This window comes from Myripristis murdjan, chromosome 18 (genome assembly GCF_902150065.1).
Source record: "Myripristis murdjan chromosome 18, fMyrMur1.1, whole genome shotgun sequence".
In the NCBI taxonomy this organism is placed as follows: domain Eukaryota; kingdom Metazoa; phylum Chordata; class Actinopteri; order Holocentriformes; family Holocentridae; genus Myripristis; species Myripristis murdjan.
This window is the reverse complement of record NC_043997.1, coordinates 12,589,940-12,607,471: the sequence shown is the minus strand read 5'-3', so window position 1 is coordinate 12,607,471 and position 17,532 is coordinate 12,589,940. Positions and strand designations below refer to the sequence as shown.

General features: G+C 40.3%; 1 protein-coding gene across 1 annotated transcript in view; it reads left to right on the top strand.

The window, feature by feature from the left end:
• The window catches only part of poln (polymerase (DNA directed) nu), a 73,123-nt gene extending 55,591 nt beyond the window's left edge, over window positions 1-17,532 (top strand). Inside the window, exons 17-22 of the mRNA XM_030075726.1 lie at window positions 5,821-5,952; window positions 13,621-13,731; window positions 13,977-14,055; window positions 15,248-15,315; window positions 15,579-15,640; window positions 17,437-17,532. Coding sequence (XP_029931586.1) covers window positions 5,821-5,952; window positions 13,621-13,731; window positions 13,977-14,055; window positions 15,248-15,315; window positions 15,579-15,640; window positions 17,437-17,532 — 548 coding nt within the window. The remainder of the gene's footprint in view (window positions 1-5,820; window positions 5,953-13,620; window positions 13,732-13,976; window positions 14,056-15,247; window positions 15,316-15,578; window positions 15,641-17,436) is intronic.

The window sequence follows — 17,532 nt, the reverse complement described above, 5'->3', positions numbered from 1 at the left end:
TTGCCTGTTTTCACTTTTTTTGAAATGCTAGTTTTGCTTTTTAAACACAAAATTAGACACTGTTTCATGATTATGCTCATTGTCAGTTGGCTTTTGAATGGCAAGGCTTCCACATATGTGTAGCATTTTCTATGCTGTGGACGTTTTATGATGTCATTAATGCTCCATCTTCTTCATATTATTTCATTCACACAAACTAAGATTTTATTAGAGTCAGCACTCCTGAGGTTCAGCTGTGTCTGACTCCTCTGAGCCAAAATTGAAGGACGGGGAAGTCACCATATGGTCGGAGGGGGAGAGACATCAACTGATGAAGGCTAGTGCTGGGGACACAGCAATAAACGAGCTACTTTTTGTGTGTCAAAGGTCAAAGGTCACAAAAAGGGTTTAGATTTACCGTCAACAAAGTTAGGGCCACTACTGTAATTAAATGGCATGTAGTCCACTTCTGCACCAGCAACACCTTTGTTTGTAGCAGGAGATAAAATTTGAAAGTATTTTTTTCAGTTTCACTACTCACTGATACACATGTAGGACATTCCTGAAGGCCACTAGAATCAGATAATAATAATTTAGTAATAATAAGAAGAATTTAGTTCATCGCACTCTGAGTGAGATAAATGGCTGTAAAAGGTGATCAACAGCCTGATGAACAGGTAGCATTACTGCATATCCTTTTGTATTTATTTTATAGCCTGTTGACAGCAGAGATTGTTAAATATTTGAAAAGTCAACATGTTTAACTGTTAAGGAGTAAAGTATTTATGATAACCAATATTTGCGACCATAACTTTTAAAAGTAACTTGTTGCAGTATAGTGTACTTTAATGAGAAAACACATTCGAAAAAAACAGAAGCCCATTGCGATGCCTTTCACATGTTGATTTTTTCTATATGTGTTAACATTCAGGGGTTAACAGATTGGGATTTTGTTTTTATTTGTTTTGCACAAAAAAGAATCAGGATAAACAATAATGTAGAATAACAATAATATAGTCTTACTTATTTGAAAAGGTAGCTAAATACTTAATTACTTGAATTGAAAAACTAGCAATTTAGGTTTTTAGTTACCACAGTATAGTAATCTTAGTGGTTTAACATGCTTCTTTGTAATGTATTACCCCCATCACTGATCATAACAGCGTGCAGTAGTTTAATGAAAGACCTCACTTAGAGTTTTTCTCAGAACTGTTTTCCTCGTTTTTGCCCCATCATATGAATATATGATGTATCCTAGGAACAGAGGACTTGCTGTTCTCCCTCAAATAACATCATGACAAAAACAGGAAACAAATGTTTAGATTTAATTCGATTTGCTTAACCAATATCTAATCATACAGAAGCATTTTGTTTGAATGGGAATTTACGTGTTGTGCACAAGGGCAGCAGTCATCTCTCTCTTTTTGTCTCTTTCTATACACACTTTGTGTTGAGTATAGGTCTGGCCGTAACAACAGCAGGTGCTGATGGAGTATGCTGTTGTATTCCTACCTTAGCAGGAGTCACAGCACAGTGGGAAGAAAAAGACACACACTAGTGAGCACATTCCCACACAGTTACACACGCATAGCAGAATGAGTCAGTCTAGGCCATAGACTCTAGGAAATTCAATAAGCCACTGAAACAAATGTATAAAAGCTGTTCATCTTAGACATGTAGGGCAGCATGTGATGTACACAGCGATTCATCTAAATACCAGATCAGAATGCAAAGGTCAGGCTGGAAGAATGCTGAGAAAACATGTGTAGAGAGATGAGAAAGAAAGCAACGGGATGAGAAACTGAGAAGGGGAAGGCAGATGTAGAAAATGTAGGCTAAAGGCAAAGGGGGGTTGGAGAGGAGAGTAATGTAGGGGAAAGGGAAAGAGAGAAAGAGGGAGGGGCTGAGAGAGAGGAATGGAGGGAGCTCTTGATCAGCTCAGACAGACAGCTCTTCATGGAAAGATGCGTTGTCATGGTTACCGAATACTAAAAGGAAGCTTTCTCCACAAGACAATAATCAGGCGAGGGAGGAGGGGCAGAGCACTGCTATGGACATGCTCTCTCTCACACACACACACACACACACTCAACACATACACACACATATACAAATAGGTCAGAAAATAAGGAGGCCAAGTGTTGAGTTGTGAGCTCTGGGGAAAAAGGAAAGGAGGATGACAGAGGAGGAGAAAAGGAGGGACAGCGTGCGACACGAAGGAGAGGTGAAAGAGGGAGCAGGAGGGCAGCAGGGTGGGAAAACAGTTTGACAGCAATAAGTAGCTCAGAGAGATCTGTGAAAGGAGTTCATGAAGATAAATGTGGAGTTTTAAAGTGCTGTGTAAAGAAATCCTCGTGTGAAGTTAAATTACTTGAACAAAATGAAACTTTTTCATTCATCAGTTCTCTCTCATCCATCAAGTTCTCTCTTACTAAGCCGCAATATGATATTAAGATTTCCATATTTGGGTTTGTGTTAGTTATGAAATTTAGATGTCAAACTTCTTGAACACAGAAAGATTCAAAGTGCTAAATTAAACAAAATACTAAAATAATCACTCACACATTTTTTGAGTCATAACAGCTTCTAGTTAATTATAGTGAAATTACATATTTTCTCATTTGTTGAGGACCCTCTTGAAACCCCTCAAGGACCCCACACGTCTCCACTTTGGAAAGCACTGAAAAGACCTGTTCTGTTAACCTGATACTACTTCATTTACCCTGCGCCCATTCAAAAAATACCACAAACTCCCTTATCGCCAGTTCTTTTGCAAAGTAGACTCCTTCCCCATATGGTGAGTCTCTCATTTTGTAACATAACTTTTCATAAGTAGGGAAGTGGAAAGGAGTGTGTTGACAGAAAGAGGGCAGAAAGGGAGAAAGAATGGAAAGAAAAGAGCAGAAGCAACAAGCAGAAGGGTTGCAATAGAGCAGCAACATCGCAGGAGAGAGAAGAAGAGATGACGAAGAGATGAAAGGGAGAGGGAGAGTTTGGGGGGGCAGGAGGGCTAAGAGAGGAGAAATGCAGTGAGCATTAGTAACGAAGGTTGAAGGTCACTCCTAAATGACCTCACTCAGCAGGAATGTGGGCACACACACCCAGCACTTACACATTCAGTGTAGTATACACACATCCACACAGCAACCGCGCACTGGACTAATGCATACTCAGTTGCCCATGGCTCAGTGCACACAGACAGACACACACACACACACACACACACACACAACTGGCCACGTTGCTAGCAGGGTCTTGGTCCTGCCATATCAGTTAGCTTTGTGTCAGTTTGTGTGTGACAGCCAGCCAGCCACCATGCTCCCACTCTGCAGACAGACATGCCAACACAAATAAAATCAAACGTCCTCAGCTCCTTCTCTAAGGCTATCTAGAAAGACGATGTCTGAGTTGGTGTCGTCACTGATTTTTAAGATAGTAAATGTTACCGAAAGGCAGAATGTTTGATTTCTGCAATGAGAGTCCAGTCTTCAGCAGTTCTTATAATCTCTAGACACTTTTTCATGATAAGGAAGATGAATTTAGTCTCTGTGTTCTTTCTACTATATATGCATGTATGCATATGAATGTGTGGGTGATTCCCTTTTTGTATCTTCTTTTATGTTTGTATGAAAATGTGTGTGCGTCTATATATGTGTTTGAACTGTCTGCATCAGTGCACAGTCCTTATTTGTGTTACACTATGGAATGGCTAGTTCCAATCCTTAAAATGATTATATAAGCCACATTTAAAGTCATTGCCCCGTATATAAATGGGACTAATCACCTAAAAGTCCCCAAAAGTGCTCAGTTACCCATAAGTACCAAAAAGTACTCAAACAGTTACCTAAATGTAGCTAAATGTAGCCAAAAATGCTCATCCAGTTACCCAAAGGTAAGTAAAGTTTTTCTATTTACATTGTATAGCTCTTCTAAAACATGGAGTTACAGGGTGCTTCACAGGAATACAACAAATAAGAATCACAATAAATAATAAAATCACATATAAAAATAAACGTGCATCCTGTTGCATATCAGTTATTTTGACTTATACAAATGTCAAGTGCATAGAAGTACCCAAATTGGCTCAGTTGATCAGTGAAAGTTACCATTGAGTAACTGAGCACTTCAATGTTTTAGCACTTTAGGGCACTTTTTGTTACATTTCAGTGATTAGTAGGAGTCTATAAATGCAGCACGCATGCAGAGTTGGGCTGTGCTGAAAGGCAGAACTGCTGTCTAAAGCGGTTGAGATTTGATTTAACTTTTTTATTCATTTAGTTAGTTATTTTTGGCACTATATTGATGTAACTCACATTGTGTCTAACACTGTCTGTAATGTGCCGCCTCTCTTATTGCTTATTGCTTAACTGCGCAGCATGAAATCAGTGGAGGGATTATAGTCCCTGGTCTTTCAGGTCAGCCTGTCCGTCAAGCACGGTACCTCGGACAGTACTGATTGGATTTTGACGACCCTTTGGAGAATGATGCGTGTCATTGCTCCTGTCCTGCATTTTAAAAACTGCAGATGCCTAAGAGGGTTTGGTCACAGTGTTTGTTTAATTTCCTGTGTGTGACACACATACAGTATGTTGAACATTTCCGGTTGGGGGTCTAGTACAGATTGGTGGCTTAATGGTCAATCCCCGCTGAGCCCACTGTCCCCCCATTAAATGTTACCAGCTCTTTGGCACAAGATTACTCAGTACCAACGACACATTAACACACACCCCTCAGAGGTCAAACACACGTACACACAGGACCTGTGGCACTGATCTCTTCACTCATCTCTTCCTCTCTTATAGTACTAAACTACAGAATTAAATACAAGTTAAACACACACAACCGCTGAAGTCCTGTCCTGATCCTGAAACTTTCGTTCGTCCATCCATTCACACCTGGCATTAGAATGCCACTTGTGATTGGATCTCACCCACTCTATATGTAAATAAACATTTCCATTTCCATTTGCCAAGGCTAAAAGTTACGATTTTAGGTTGTTTTGATCGAGAGAGGAACAAAGAGAGAGAGTTCTCACATCTGAAAGTTATCACAGACTTGACCTGATCACGTCAGTTCTGGCTCAGATTATTTCATTATTCCTGTGGGTTTGAGAGGATCAGGTTTGAGAAGGTCAGGGTCTCTGCTGCAGTGGATAGCCTAAATCAACTTGAACCTTGAACTTGAAGGTTTGAATGCGCAGGTGGATGAGCACTCCTCCATTGCTTTGGCTCTGATGTATGTCAGAGATTGCAGATGAGGTAAAAGAAAAAAAAACCCAGGATGGCGAAATGAGCATCAGGTAGCCAGTCTGTATTTTTCCTCATTAAACAACTGCTTTATAGCCGACCTGCACCTCATTTTGCATTTGATCCATCAGCTAGCAGTTCTGCTGGTGGGCAGAGTCAGGCAGGACCTTTTTTTTATTAGAAAAGTGATGGTCTGTCCAGTGTCAGGGGTCTTGGGTTGGCTGTATATGTCTTAGCTTGTGTACCTAAGGTCATAATCGCCTCATGTGGTAATTAGGCCAACACGTTCATCATGACCCTAGGTAACACTGTGTGTTTTGACCATGCACATGTGCTGTACAATTCTTACTTATCGGTAATCCACCTGTTATTGATTTATTGATTATTATAAGTGGTCCCACCCCCACCATGCACCAGGCTGAACTGGTCAAAGCTGCTGCAAAGTAATCAAGGTGTGCACTCAGATTTGATTGTATGCAGGTTTGATAAATGGGTCTATTGTCAGTATCAGCTTATCAGATTTATAGATGGACATAACAAAAGAGAATCATCTTGCCTGGTGAAATATAGATTGAGAAAATGTGGCTGCCTGCAGGTCGTGAACGTCTGTCAGGGATCCTCGGGGTGAGCGCTGAGCAGGCCAGTCAATTCCAGGACAGCTTCCTTCAGACCTACAAAGAAGTCCAGACCTTCATACAGAGCACCATCCAGCAGTGCCACAAACAAGGTGTGTGTGTGTGTGTGTGTGGGTCATCATCTCCTCTTGTCATCTTGTTGGTTCTAAATGTTCCCACAAGAAACCGAAAAGGGAGACAAATTTCTACAGAATAAGACTATTCAGGGTTGCAGTTTCCAGTCACAATGAAAAACGACATTTTAAGAGCATCTTGCCTCCTTAATTTTATGTATTTCTTGTTAAAACGGAATATTGGAGCAGGACATAACACAGCATCCTGTAAAAGTATAAACCAACAGTTAATACTTAGCAGTTTTATTTGATTTGAATGCTCAGTAATACAGTGTTGTGTTCTGAATGGTTGAAAATTCACAACTTAAGTCACAAACGATTTGTGGTATTTATTTTATCAAAATGGGATTTTGATAAAATAAAAAAGTGCACTTTTTTTTTCCTTTGATTGTGACTTCAAAGTTAAAGTGTGGTCCATGTTAAAGGGAAGAAAAAAAAATCCTACTTACCTCTACTGTAGTCTGCCCAACCAGATCATTTCAGTGTGGTTCTTGGGAGGCTTCCATTCTCATTGTATTTTGGGTGAGTTGTTCCTTTAAGATTAAAAAATGAGTGTTAAGTCAGTACATTTTCTCAGTGTTTACTTGGCATGTGTGGCTTAGGACATGCACATTGGAGACACTACAATGCCCTACATTGTGTGTGTTTCTTAGGCGTACACATGCTCACACACTTTGGACTCAGTGTGTGTGTGTGTGTGTGTGTGTGTGTGTGTGTGTGTGTGTGTGCGTGTTTAGTTCAGGGAGATGTGCTTGCATTGGCAGGAATAAGACAAACTGCCGTAGGTCAATACTTGAGGGGGACGAGGTGGAGGAAGGGAGGGAGGTGATGGTTCAAGCGGGACACTCTATTTATATTCTGGCCGAAATGCTAACACAGCACACCTGAGACTGGAGCACACACAAAATACTGTAGACTCTGCACTTTAACCCTCGTCACACAGAATACATGGATCCATTGTGGACAGGCCACAGGATGAGGTCAGTCTGCGCCAACGGCAGATCTCCGAGCACTGTGATATGGGTCTGTCCCAGAAATATTCATTACCTTTAAGTTATTTAGCCCTTTTTAATAGTTTGTTTTTTACAGCGACAATGGGTCAGCCTGCAACTTGTGTTGTTGCTAAGACTTCAGCGTCTCTCATGTCTTAATAAAAATGCTTGGGAGAATTGACTAATGATATGACTGTAAACCAGTTAAACGTTAATCAAACTAGCAAAATTCTGTTACGAAGGGCCAATAATGTAAATGTTAATGAGAGTCACGATGATAACTCAAGCTTCCCTCCAGGGCCATTACTGTACACAAAAATACGATTTGGCAGGCATGCACTGACATACTGGAAAGACTACCAGTGTCATCTGATAAATATCGGGATTAGTCTGTTATTCTTTTTACTGTTAATATTTGGCTGATTGCAAAATTGGCATTTGAGTTTGTGAACATTGTTTTTTTCTTGAGTTTATCACAATCTTTTGTCCAACCTCCAATTCCACCACTCCCATCAGTGAGTTTGTTATTACAAATGCAGAGGGTTTGTTCAAATTCTAGTGGAGATCCCAAGGTTTCCAGAGAAACCATATATGTACTGTGAAATGTGTCTAAAACTATGCACAAGACAACTAGATATTTTTTATTGTTGTAATGGTGCAGCCATAAGACAATGGCATCTTGAGTAGGAATACCTGACTCAATATGAGTGTGATGTAGCTTCAGTGGAGCTATGCAACCAGCAGATACAGAATATGAGACATTGCCATGCAATATGGAAAAAACACTGTCTGTCTACTTAAAGAGAAATGATCAGTGCATCCCTAGTTCTTAATATTTATCTCCTTGCCCCATGTTGTGGTAAACCACAATAATCGGGTCAGCAGAGTAGATGTTGGTTGGGCTAAACCTCCTGGCAAACACCTTCATCACAACTATTGACCTGTCGTTACACACAGACAGCCACTCCATCAACCACAGCAACCCATCATGGGTGACACACACCCCTTCGCTCATCACCGCCCCTTCCTCCGCGTGTCAGCCTCATAATCGAGTGGTGTGATGGACTCTTTTCTGCAAGATGCTGCAGATCACAACAGAAACTTTGGCTCCAAAATTGCTCACACAGAGCCATGTTGTGCCAAGTGATCGGCTTTAATTCAGCTCATCACCATGGCGATGGTCCCGTCAGAGAGAGCATCAGGATTTATCTGCCCCCCCGTCCAACAGTCTCTCTTTTTCTGTCTTTCTTTCTCTCTCCCATATTTTTACATATACTTTAGTAGACCATGACATTTATGCTGGAGCCTGACGGGACCCGATGGGTTCAGTTAGGTTCAGGCTTAATCTTTGACTTAATTGCTTGGTTCTTATATGGTTTAGACTCAGTGGTGCATACATTGACATATTCCTGTCTCTCTGGGAATGAGCCTCCTCTCCTCTCATCTGTTAAATTCTGGCAGAGCCTGTGGGATTATGAGGAAGGAAATCATTGTTTACTGTGAGATCATAATCTATTGACAAATGAATGCTTGTATTGGCTTCCAGTCAGGGTAAGAAAAGCCATTATCTTTCAGGTTGGGTTCGATTCAGACAGAACTTTTTGTGGAAATGGTCATGTTGTGCTTGAAAATTTGGCCCAAGATACTGTTGCCTTTTTCTTTTTTTACTTTTTGTGCTTTCAAGTTTGTTTTTTTTGTTTGTTTTTTTTATTGCATGAGGTGATTTTACACTGCAAAAAGTCTCCATCTCCAGAAGTTATTTAGTCTCATAATAACTGAAAAAAACATGGATATTTTCTGAACAAGGTAAAAAAAAAAAAAAAAAATAGAATCAAGTGTCATTTTCTTGATACTTGTGGACTGATTTGCCTTATTCTGCCTTGTTTCAACATATTTACAGTTTTTTCCTAGAATAATTCATGAAACAAGTGAAACTGCACTGGATTTTTTTTTTTTTTTTTTTTTTTTTTTTTAAGATTTTAAAGCTCAGTAGTAGACAAAATTACTTGTAGAGAGGGAGTTTTTTACAGTGTTGATTTTAATGTTGCATTGAATGTAACAAAGTTATTTTATCATTCTAATTCTCTTTCTACATATCACCTTCTTCTCATCTCTTCCTCATTCTTACCATTTAATAATTTCCCAGTTTGGGATCAATAAAGTAAATCTATCTATCTGTCTATCATTCCTGTCTCTTTTCTCTTTGTGGTCTTTCTATCTGTTGCTCTTACACTGCCTGTTGCTCTCTGTCTCTCTCTCTATCACTTTCTCTTCTCGCCTCATTCCCCAACAGAGATTTAGTTGATCAATCAAATGGCCATCTGTAATCTATGCTGGCTGGGAGAAGATATATCAGACCATGGGCTGTTTTTAGCCACTGTGCTGTGACTCAGAGAACACAGATTATTACCTGCTGCGGGTATTTGTCCGCCAGGTACACAATTTATAGCTGACTGGTATCTGATACTGGACTGTTATCAGCCAGGGTCATGAGGCATGAGGGTGATCAAGGCAGAGGAGGGAGAAGAATTTGTATGTACACAACCACAGGGCTGGAGAAAGAAGACAAAAGAGAAAAGGATGTAAATATCTAACAAAAACCTGTACACCCTCAGCAGACCAACTTTGAGTTATTATTAATTGTCTTGTGTTGTAAAATATGCTGTACTTATGCATAGCAATAGCTGTTTGTGCTATTGCTCTCTTATTTGCCCACACACTGCTGGAAACTCACTGGCTTTGATATTCAAATGAGTTGAAGCCACCTCTCTGGGTTAGCTTGTCCTCTTTCTCTTCATATACTGCACAAAAACTACTTAAAAATACTTAAAGCCCCCAGGATGAATGCCATACCTCCACTTCTGAAAACTTCCTGGGATGAAACGAAAGGCAGAGGAAAATTTTTGTTTTTTAATTTTGAGTAACAACAGGGAGAATCACAGAGATGAAGGAAATGGGCCAAGTCATCTGAACGCTGCTGCATACAGGGAAGCCTAAATCTACACTGATATGTACACATGCTCACATACACACATACACACACACATGCTTGCTGATGCACAGTCACATTCGCATCCTTGCACATGCAGACACAAGACATTTCTACTTAAAACACTTTGGGACATGGAGCTGGCAAGCTTGTGGTTAATAAAAAATGGATTTGCAGTTTGGCTGAATGGCTGTTGCTTCCCTCATGCTTTGTCATAGGTATCAGTGCATTACAAATGCTACAAATGGCTTGGCTTGTTCTTATAGAGAAAGTTCAAGTCAAACACTACACACATTGAAATTAAGATTTTCTGGGAGAGTAAAGTGGATTTCTCCAAAATATAATTTTCTGCACATGTTGACATCCTATATAAGAAATAAACGTTTTTGCCAGTGATTGCTACTGATGTTTAATTAGTGCGCTGCAAAAATGTGAGATGAGATAATCCCACTTTCCAATGCTAATCAACTTGTTTCCAGAATTTTCTTGAATCAAGTGCTATTTCTTGATACTCATAGGCTGATCTGCCTCAGTCTGCCTTGTTTCAACATATTTATCCTTGTTCCCAGAAAACATTACTCAAACAAGTGAAACTGCATTGGAAACAAGTGGGCTTATATCATACCACTGTCTGAAAAAAACACAGTTTTAGGACTGCATATGAGGCTAAATTAGATGTTCAAATGTTTTTTTTTGTTTTGTTTTTTTTTTTTTAAACAGTGTGGAGAAAACATGCTATATTTGGCTGATGGCTGTTACCCATCAAATATATTACCACTTTCTTCACACTCCAGACCACGACCACCAGCAGGCATTCCAAGAGCGCTGGCCTTTACAGCACAATGTCACTGACTGCCAAAATCCATCGCATTGATTATGAAAACATAGACACATTCCAGTACATTTTACTCCCATACCTGTCCATATGTGGAAAACGCTGTCGTATGATGTGTTATCACTGACACAAAGTCTTTGGGCCCCAAAACCAAAAGGTCACATTCCTGGTGAAAAGGTCACACATGCTTGTCACAGGGTGAAGTCAGTGTACCTGTATGTGTTAAATACAGCTTTGTGTGTCATTGCTATCTTTTGTACACTCATTTCCTATGTGTTTATGTGTGTGTGTGTGTGTGTGTGTGTGTGTGTGTGTGTGTTCTGGGAAGAGGGTCATTCAGTGCCAATGATCTGGTTGACTTTCCTCACAGCAAAGGATACTAAGAGGGATTTAGCCACAAAGCACAGCCTATTGTCCAACCAATGGAATGTACTGGTTCGCTGTATGCGTGTGTGAATGTGTGTGTGAGAGAGTGATTGTGTGTGTGTGCGTTTGTGCAGTGTGTGGTATCGTGTTACTGTGCATATTTTTGTTGCGTTGCCACGTACATGAATATTGCAGTGTGGAGTGTATTGTGTGTGCCTGCTTGTGTTTTCTGTATGTATTATGTGTGTGTGTGTGTGTGTGTGTGTGTGTGTGTGTGTGTGTGTGTGTGTGTGTGTGTGTGTGTGTGTGTGTGTCTTTGTAAGATTGCTGTAACCATAATCACCTGTAAAGCCGTATTAACAAATCACTTCTCATCAAACCATTCCCTGAAAGCTGTGCTTTGTAGCTGCAGCTCTGCCGAACATATACATTATAGATGACTCACTTGAGTAAAAGGGGGTGATCTGCTCATGGGTGAGATGGTTCAGAAACAGCAGGGCATTTAACTTCCAGAGACTGATATAGTAGAAACTGACAGTTTCAACCTCTAGCACTGCTCTGTGCGCTCATTCACAGCCCTTTCACACCAGTGACTGGGGAAATATGTGGTTCTGTCATCAGGGGGAAAGCATTAACGTGGCTCCCCAAAATGACCCTGATGAAGATTAATTTCAACCCTGGTCAGACGCCACTCTAGAGGTCTGGAGAAAACTCACTGAGCTGTCATCAGGGTTCAAACCAATAAAATTGCACTTGGGTGGATTTGGGCTCACATGTATATCGTCCTGCTGGCAGCACTGACTTTGTAATTTTGCTCTAGGCTAGTTAGAAAAGACAAGATCATGATGACAAAAACTCCATCAGTGTATGTTCATTATTGATTTGAGAGGACCGACTAAATTTAAAGATATCTTTTTTTTTCTATGTAAAGCATCACAGTCTGTCAGCCAAGTTCTTAATGTGGCCCGTTGGTAAAGAAACAGCATATCCTTATTTTGGAGCAGATCTTCAAGCCAAGAAACTATAAAGGCTTTGTCTCACTCAGGTCTTAAGCAAACATGTCAAAATTGAAGCATGTCTTTTAAGTCATAGTTTTTCATCCATTTTTAATGTTAGTGTAGCTAAACTAGTAAAACAAAGTCGTTTCTGCCCAGGCAGAATAACAAACCAGAGGTGGTGTTTCCAGATCATGTATCTTTAAATTCAGAGCCAGTCAAAACACGAACGACATCTGCTAGATCTCATTGTCCAACATTTTTGCCAAGATCTTTGGACCTTCGGACCTTTTGTTTTATTCAGTGCTGGTAATGCGCGGTTTGTGCTCCACGAACCAGTCTTCCCTCACTTGTTTTTGTTGTATACTAAAACAACTGAAGCGACTGAAATTTTCAAAAAAGGGCAAAAATTACCATGGAATTACTCTAAACATCTCAGCGTAATATTGTGAAGCCAAACAATAGCGCTGTGGGTCCAAAAGTCCAATATTTAGATTATTATCATCATATTTTTCCTCCCTTGTTCTGTGAAACACCAACGCTTTACAACAGTAGCAAGCACATGATTCTTTCAAATGCTCCTGGAAATATTGTAATTATGATTTCCACATGGTTGAACCAGTAAAGTGGTAAATACAAAAGGGTTTCATTTTACATGATACCCAAGATACCAAGATGTGACATTCTCAGCCTTTGTTTAACTTTTAGATATTATACTCAGTTTCAAAAAACAGTCACCAAAAAGTTTATTTTGTTTAAGGATCCATTTTGTTATTTCTCAATTAAAATACTTGTATATGTGACAACTTGTATTTACAATTTTGAAACTCAGAAGAAACAAATAAAGGCAGCAAGACTCCTCCACTAAATCTCTGTAGGGCAATCAGAGCTGTGTGAGTGCAGAAATCCTGTGCAAGAGGCTTGGTGTGAATTGCCTCCCACACAGGATGGACCTACAGTAATGTTCCCCGCTCTTATGTGTGAAGTAAAATTAGTCATTTATGATGGCAGTCAGATTTGTCGCCTGTCAGTAAGTTGCCTCTCATAACATTGGCTCAGAGGAATTTCATACTATTGCTTGTCGCTAATTTTTTGTGTGAAAGTGAAAGAAATCTGTCAGTCGGATGAAATAATCTCACTTATAATAATAATCTCAATAATCTCAATTGTTTCCAATGCACTTTCACAAGTATAAATATATTTAAACAAGGCAGAATAAGGCAGATCACTAGGATAAAAAAAAATGACACTTGATTCAAGAAAATTCTGGAAACAAGTTGATTAACACTGGAAACAAGTGGGATTATCTCATCCCACCAGCAATTTTTCAATTTAAACACTGAATATGACATTTAATGACTTTTTTGCAGTAAGCAAGACAATTGAGAATTGCTCACTGAGAATTATGATTTATTATTAATTTTTCTGTGTAACTAATTTTTTTTTTTTTTTTTTTGTGCCATTACCCAGGTCACGTTCTGTCCATCATGGGTCGCCGCCGGAGCCTTCCCAACATCCACTCCGCAGACTGGGGCATCCGTATGCAGGCTGAGAGACAGGCTGTTAACTTTGTGGTCCAAGGTAGGAATGTATGTGTATGTGGGCGAGATCTATGTTTTCATTATGTTCTAATGAGTCTAAATGTTTCCACAAGAATAGGAAAATCCTAAATGTTTTACTCTTGAGAACTGAGCACTGCACTGGTTACAGTGCATAAAGTTAGGGGAAATTAGATTTTGGTGTTTTTTTGGGTGAAGAAATCAATGCTGTGTGTGTGTGTGTGTATGTGTGTGTGTGTGTGTGTGTGTGTGTGTGTGTGTGTACAGGTTCTGCTGCTGATCTCTGTAAGATGGCCATGATCAGAATCTTCAGCCAGGTCTCTTCCTCCAGCTCGCTTTCTGCCAGGTAGAACAGCCATCATATCACTGTAAAAAGCTTGTACTGATACTGTACAGCTCACGATCACAGTGTACAGGGTAGTCACTGTACTCTGAAACGTATGAAGTGTCAGGGAATTTAATAAATTGTTCGGACGAATCATGGAATAACGCACACACATGAAAAAAGGCTTCAATCAGGGACAGGACAGAAAAATATCAAAAACTGAAGAAGAGTTCATGTTCAGTGTGATGATTCTACTTTTCCCAGTCTTCACTTCGCCCACAGGATAGGAATTGTAAATGTTAATGAGATCTCTGAAGTGCTTTGGCCAACGAAAAAAACGACCTTTTACATTTATATGGGCCATGGAAATTTAATATTTTAGTCATGGAGGGTCATGGAAAAGTCAAGCACTCTACATTTGATAAAGTGGGAACCCCGTGTATAGTTCATAGCTGAGGAAGAAACGCCTGTAAATTCTCAAATTACTAGCCAGTGCTCTCATTTCCTACTCAACATAACATTTTCATTTGGTATGTAGGAGAGTGTCAAATGATTGTCACCGGCCCGTCACATGCCAAAGTGTCTGCCAGAGAAAACATACTTTACAGCAACAGCCAGAATTTATCAGGATTGAACTGACAGCTGATGACAGTTTCCACTCTGGCTGCATTGAGGCAGCGGGGTGGTGTAGTGTGTAAAGACAGAGGTCGGTTCATGGCCTTCTGCCAATCCCTCTGCTGAAGGATTGTTCAGTAAGACGCTGGTCCCAGGGGGATCAATAAGGCGTCACACTGTTATTATTACAGGGTGTCCGCAGGTCATGGAATTTCATGGTATTTTGAAAAGTCTTTCCCAGAAGGGAGAGTCAGGGAATTTAATAAATTCTTGGCACAAGTCATTGAATATCTTCTTGTCAGCCTCAATTTAAAAAAATATCATGAAATGCAATCTTTATTTTCCATTTTGTTCATGTTACGTTCACCTCCTTTGCAGAATAAAGCAGAAAAATAAACTTTAATAGGAACTTTGAATCTGAAGTTTGAAATTTTGGTCAAGGAAGAAACATTTAGATCGATCATGGGAACTCAGCCTTTTAGTAACAGAATTTCATGGAGGAGTCAGGGAATTTTGAGAACACCTTTATTATTATTTGTAGTTTTACCGGTAGTAGTAGATTTATTATGTGTGTGTGAATCTGTGTTTGTGACTTCAGGCTGATAGCCCAGCTCCATGATGAGCTGCTGTATGAAGTGGAAGACTCGCAGTTGGAAGAGTTTGCAGGTAAATTCTGAATATATCTCCAACAATGACACTAGCTCTCTTTTGTCTACATGCTTTTAATATTAAAAATGCTTTTGATAATTTATGTGGCAATGCCACCATCTGCCAGATATCATTGCACACTATAGGACTTTCATTTTAAAAGGTGCAAGTTCTACTTGATTTTTTTGACTGCTTTGATAATAATCCACCAGCAACTGTATGGTTATTAGTATTTGTGTGTTTGTGTCTGTTTTTTGTGTTCACATATTTGGCACAATCAGCTGTGGTGAAGAACACTATGGAGTCCCTGCAGCACATAGACTCTCTAGGAGTCCATCTCAAGGTGAGTGAATGGGACTTGCATTTAAAATAATTTAGTTGTGTCATTTAATAGTCCCACAGATGGTATGGTGCAGAGGGTTTTCTGACTCTGAATTTATTTATCTCTTAAAAATGTCACTATGAAAATCATGAATTATGTGACGTCAAAATTTGTCTGATGGAGTTTGCCAGTTTGGGTTGACTGTTAATAATAAATAAAGATAATAAAGAATAAAATAGAAATTAAAAGAAAAATATTTTAATTCAAATCATAAAGCTAAATCAAATAGATGAATGGTGTTAAAGTTGAAAACCATAACAGCCAATTTTGTTGTTGCAATTCATGGGTTTATATTTGTTAATACTGCACATGTTCCTGTAAATCATAGAAGATACTGCAGATCTATGGTACAGACTAGAGTTCTCATCGGGCCTGAAAATTAAGACCCGACCCGACCCGACCCTGACTGGGCCAGCCCGAGGCCCGACCCGACTAATTAGCCGAACTTTAGGCCCGACAGCCCGATAAAGCCCGAAAAAAAAAAAAAAAAAAAAATCGCCAAATTTGCCATTATTTAGCAGAGCCGGTCGGCCGCGGCACCGGGGCACCATCAGTCGGTATCAGCCTGATGCTGGCACCATCAGTCGGTATCTGCCTGATGCTGGCACCGGCCAGCATCAGGCAGCTCACCTGTCAGATCCGGCAGACCTGACGGGTGGGCGCGGTATCGGACGGTGCGGCGGCCGGCCCGCCTGATGCCGACTGATGTGCTGCGGCTGGCCCGCTTATGCCGACTGATGGTGCCGCGGCATGTGTGGGTCAATACGGTAGTCTAGAAAACTGGAGATTTTTTTTTTCTCGTGCGCCCCCAAGTAGATTGCGCCCTGGGCAGTTGCACTACCCATAGCAAAAACCGCCCCTGCTGCCGAGTCTGCCAGCACAGCGGGATACTGCTGCAACTCTCTCTCACTTGTTTGCGCTGCGCTCGCACAGCTGGTTGTCTGTCTGTCACTGAAAGTTTAGCCTCCAAATCCAATCCAGTCTCTCACTCTCTCCACCAGTCACATAAAAATGAAACGTCATAATCAATAACACAACACATAATTCTATTTTTTTATTTAAAAAAAAAAAAAAATCCCCCACAGAACCCGACCCGACCCGCCCAATTCACGTAAATTTTAGGCCCGACCCGACCCGAAAATGTCGGGTCGGGTCGGGTCGGGTTCGGGCAGAATATGAGAACTCTAGTACAGACATCTATGCAGAGGATAAAGACTAGACCTTCTGAATTGATAATAAGCTGGTTCTTAATTATTGACTGGTATTTTGGGGGTAATTTACTTACTGTAAGTCTTTTTCAACCATTACACTCCTAAATAAACAGATGAGTCTTTCCTAAAAAGCATGACTCACTTTGGAATTTAACGCTTCATTTGCACTGGAAATGCCAACCACAGTCAAATATTATTGGAGCACCAAGAATAAGAGAACAGCTGTGATATGAAATTATGGTGCTTATCATCAGATAAAAAGCTTTTCTGTTTGCCTTACCAGGTCAGTTTTTATTGGATTAGTCAAGGTCATTAGTCAAAGTTGTAGTCAAAGCTGCTGAGCCAGCAACACAGATTGAGTGTGTGTGATTTATTCATGAAGGGCTGCTGCGTTGTTTCTTGTGTGTTGTTTGTCACAAGGCAGTGGGTCAGGTGAGTGATCAGACCTAATGTAGGTCGCCGTGGAAGACGCTCAGACATGCACTAGCACACACTAATACCCTCCCCCTTTCCCCTTTGTGTGTATGTGTGTGTAATTTTTCCCAGGTTCCGCTGAAGGTGGCTCTCTCCAGTGGCAAGTCCTGGGGCTCCATGTCTGAGCTTAACATCCCTCCAACGTCTCCCTGTGCCTCTCCTCTTTGA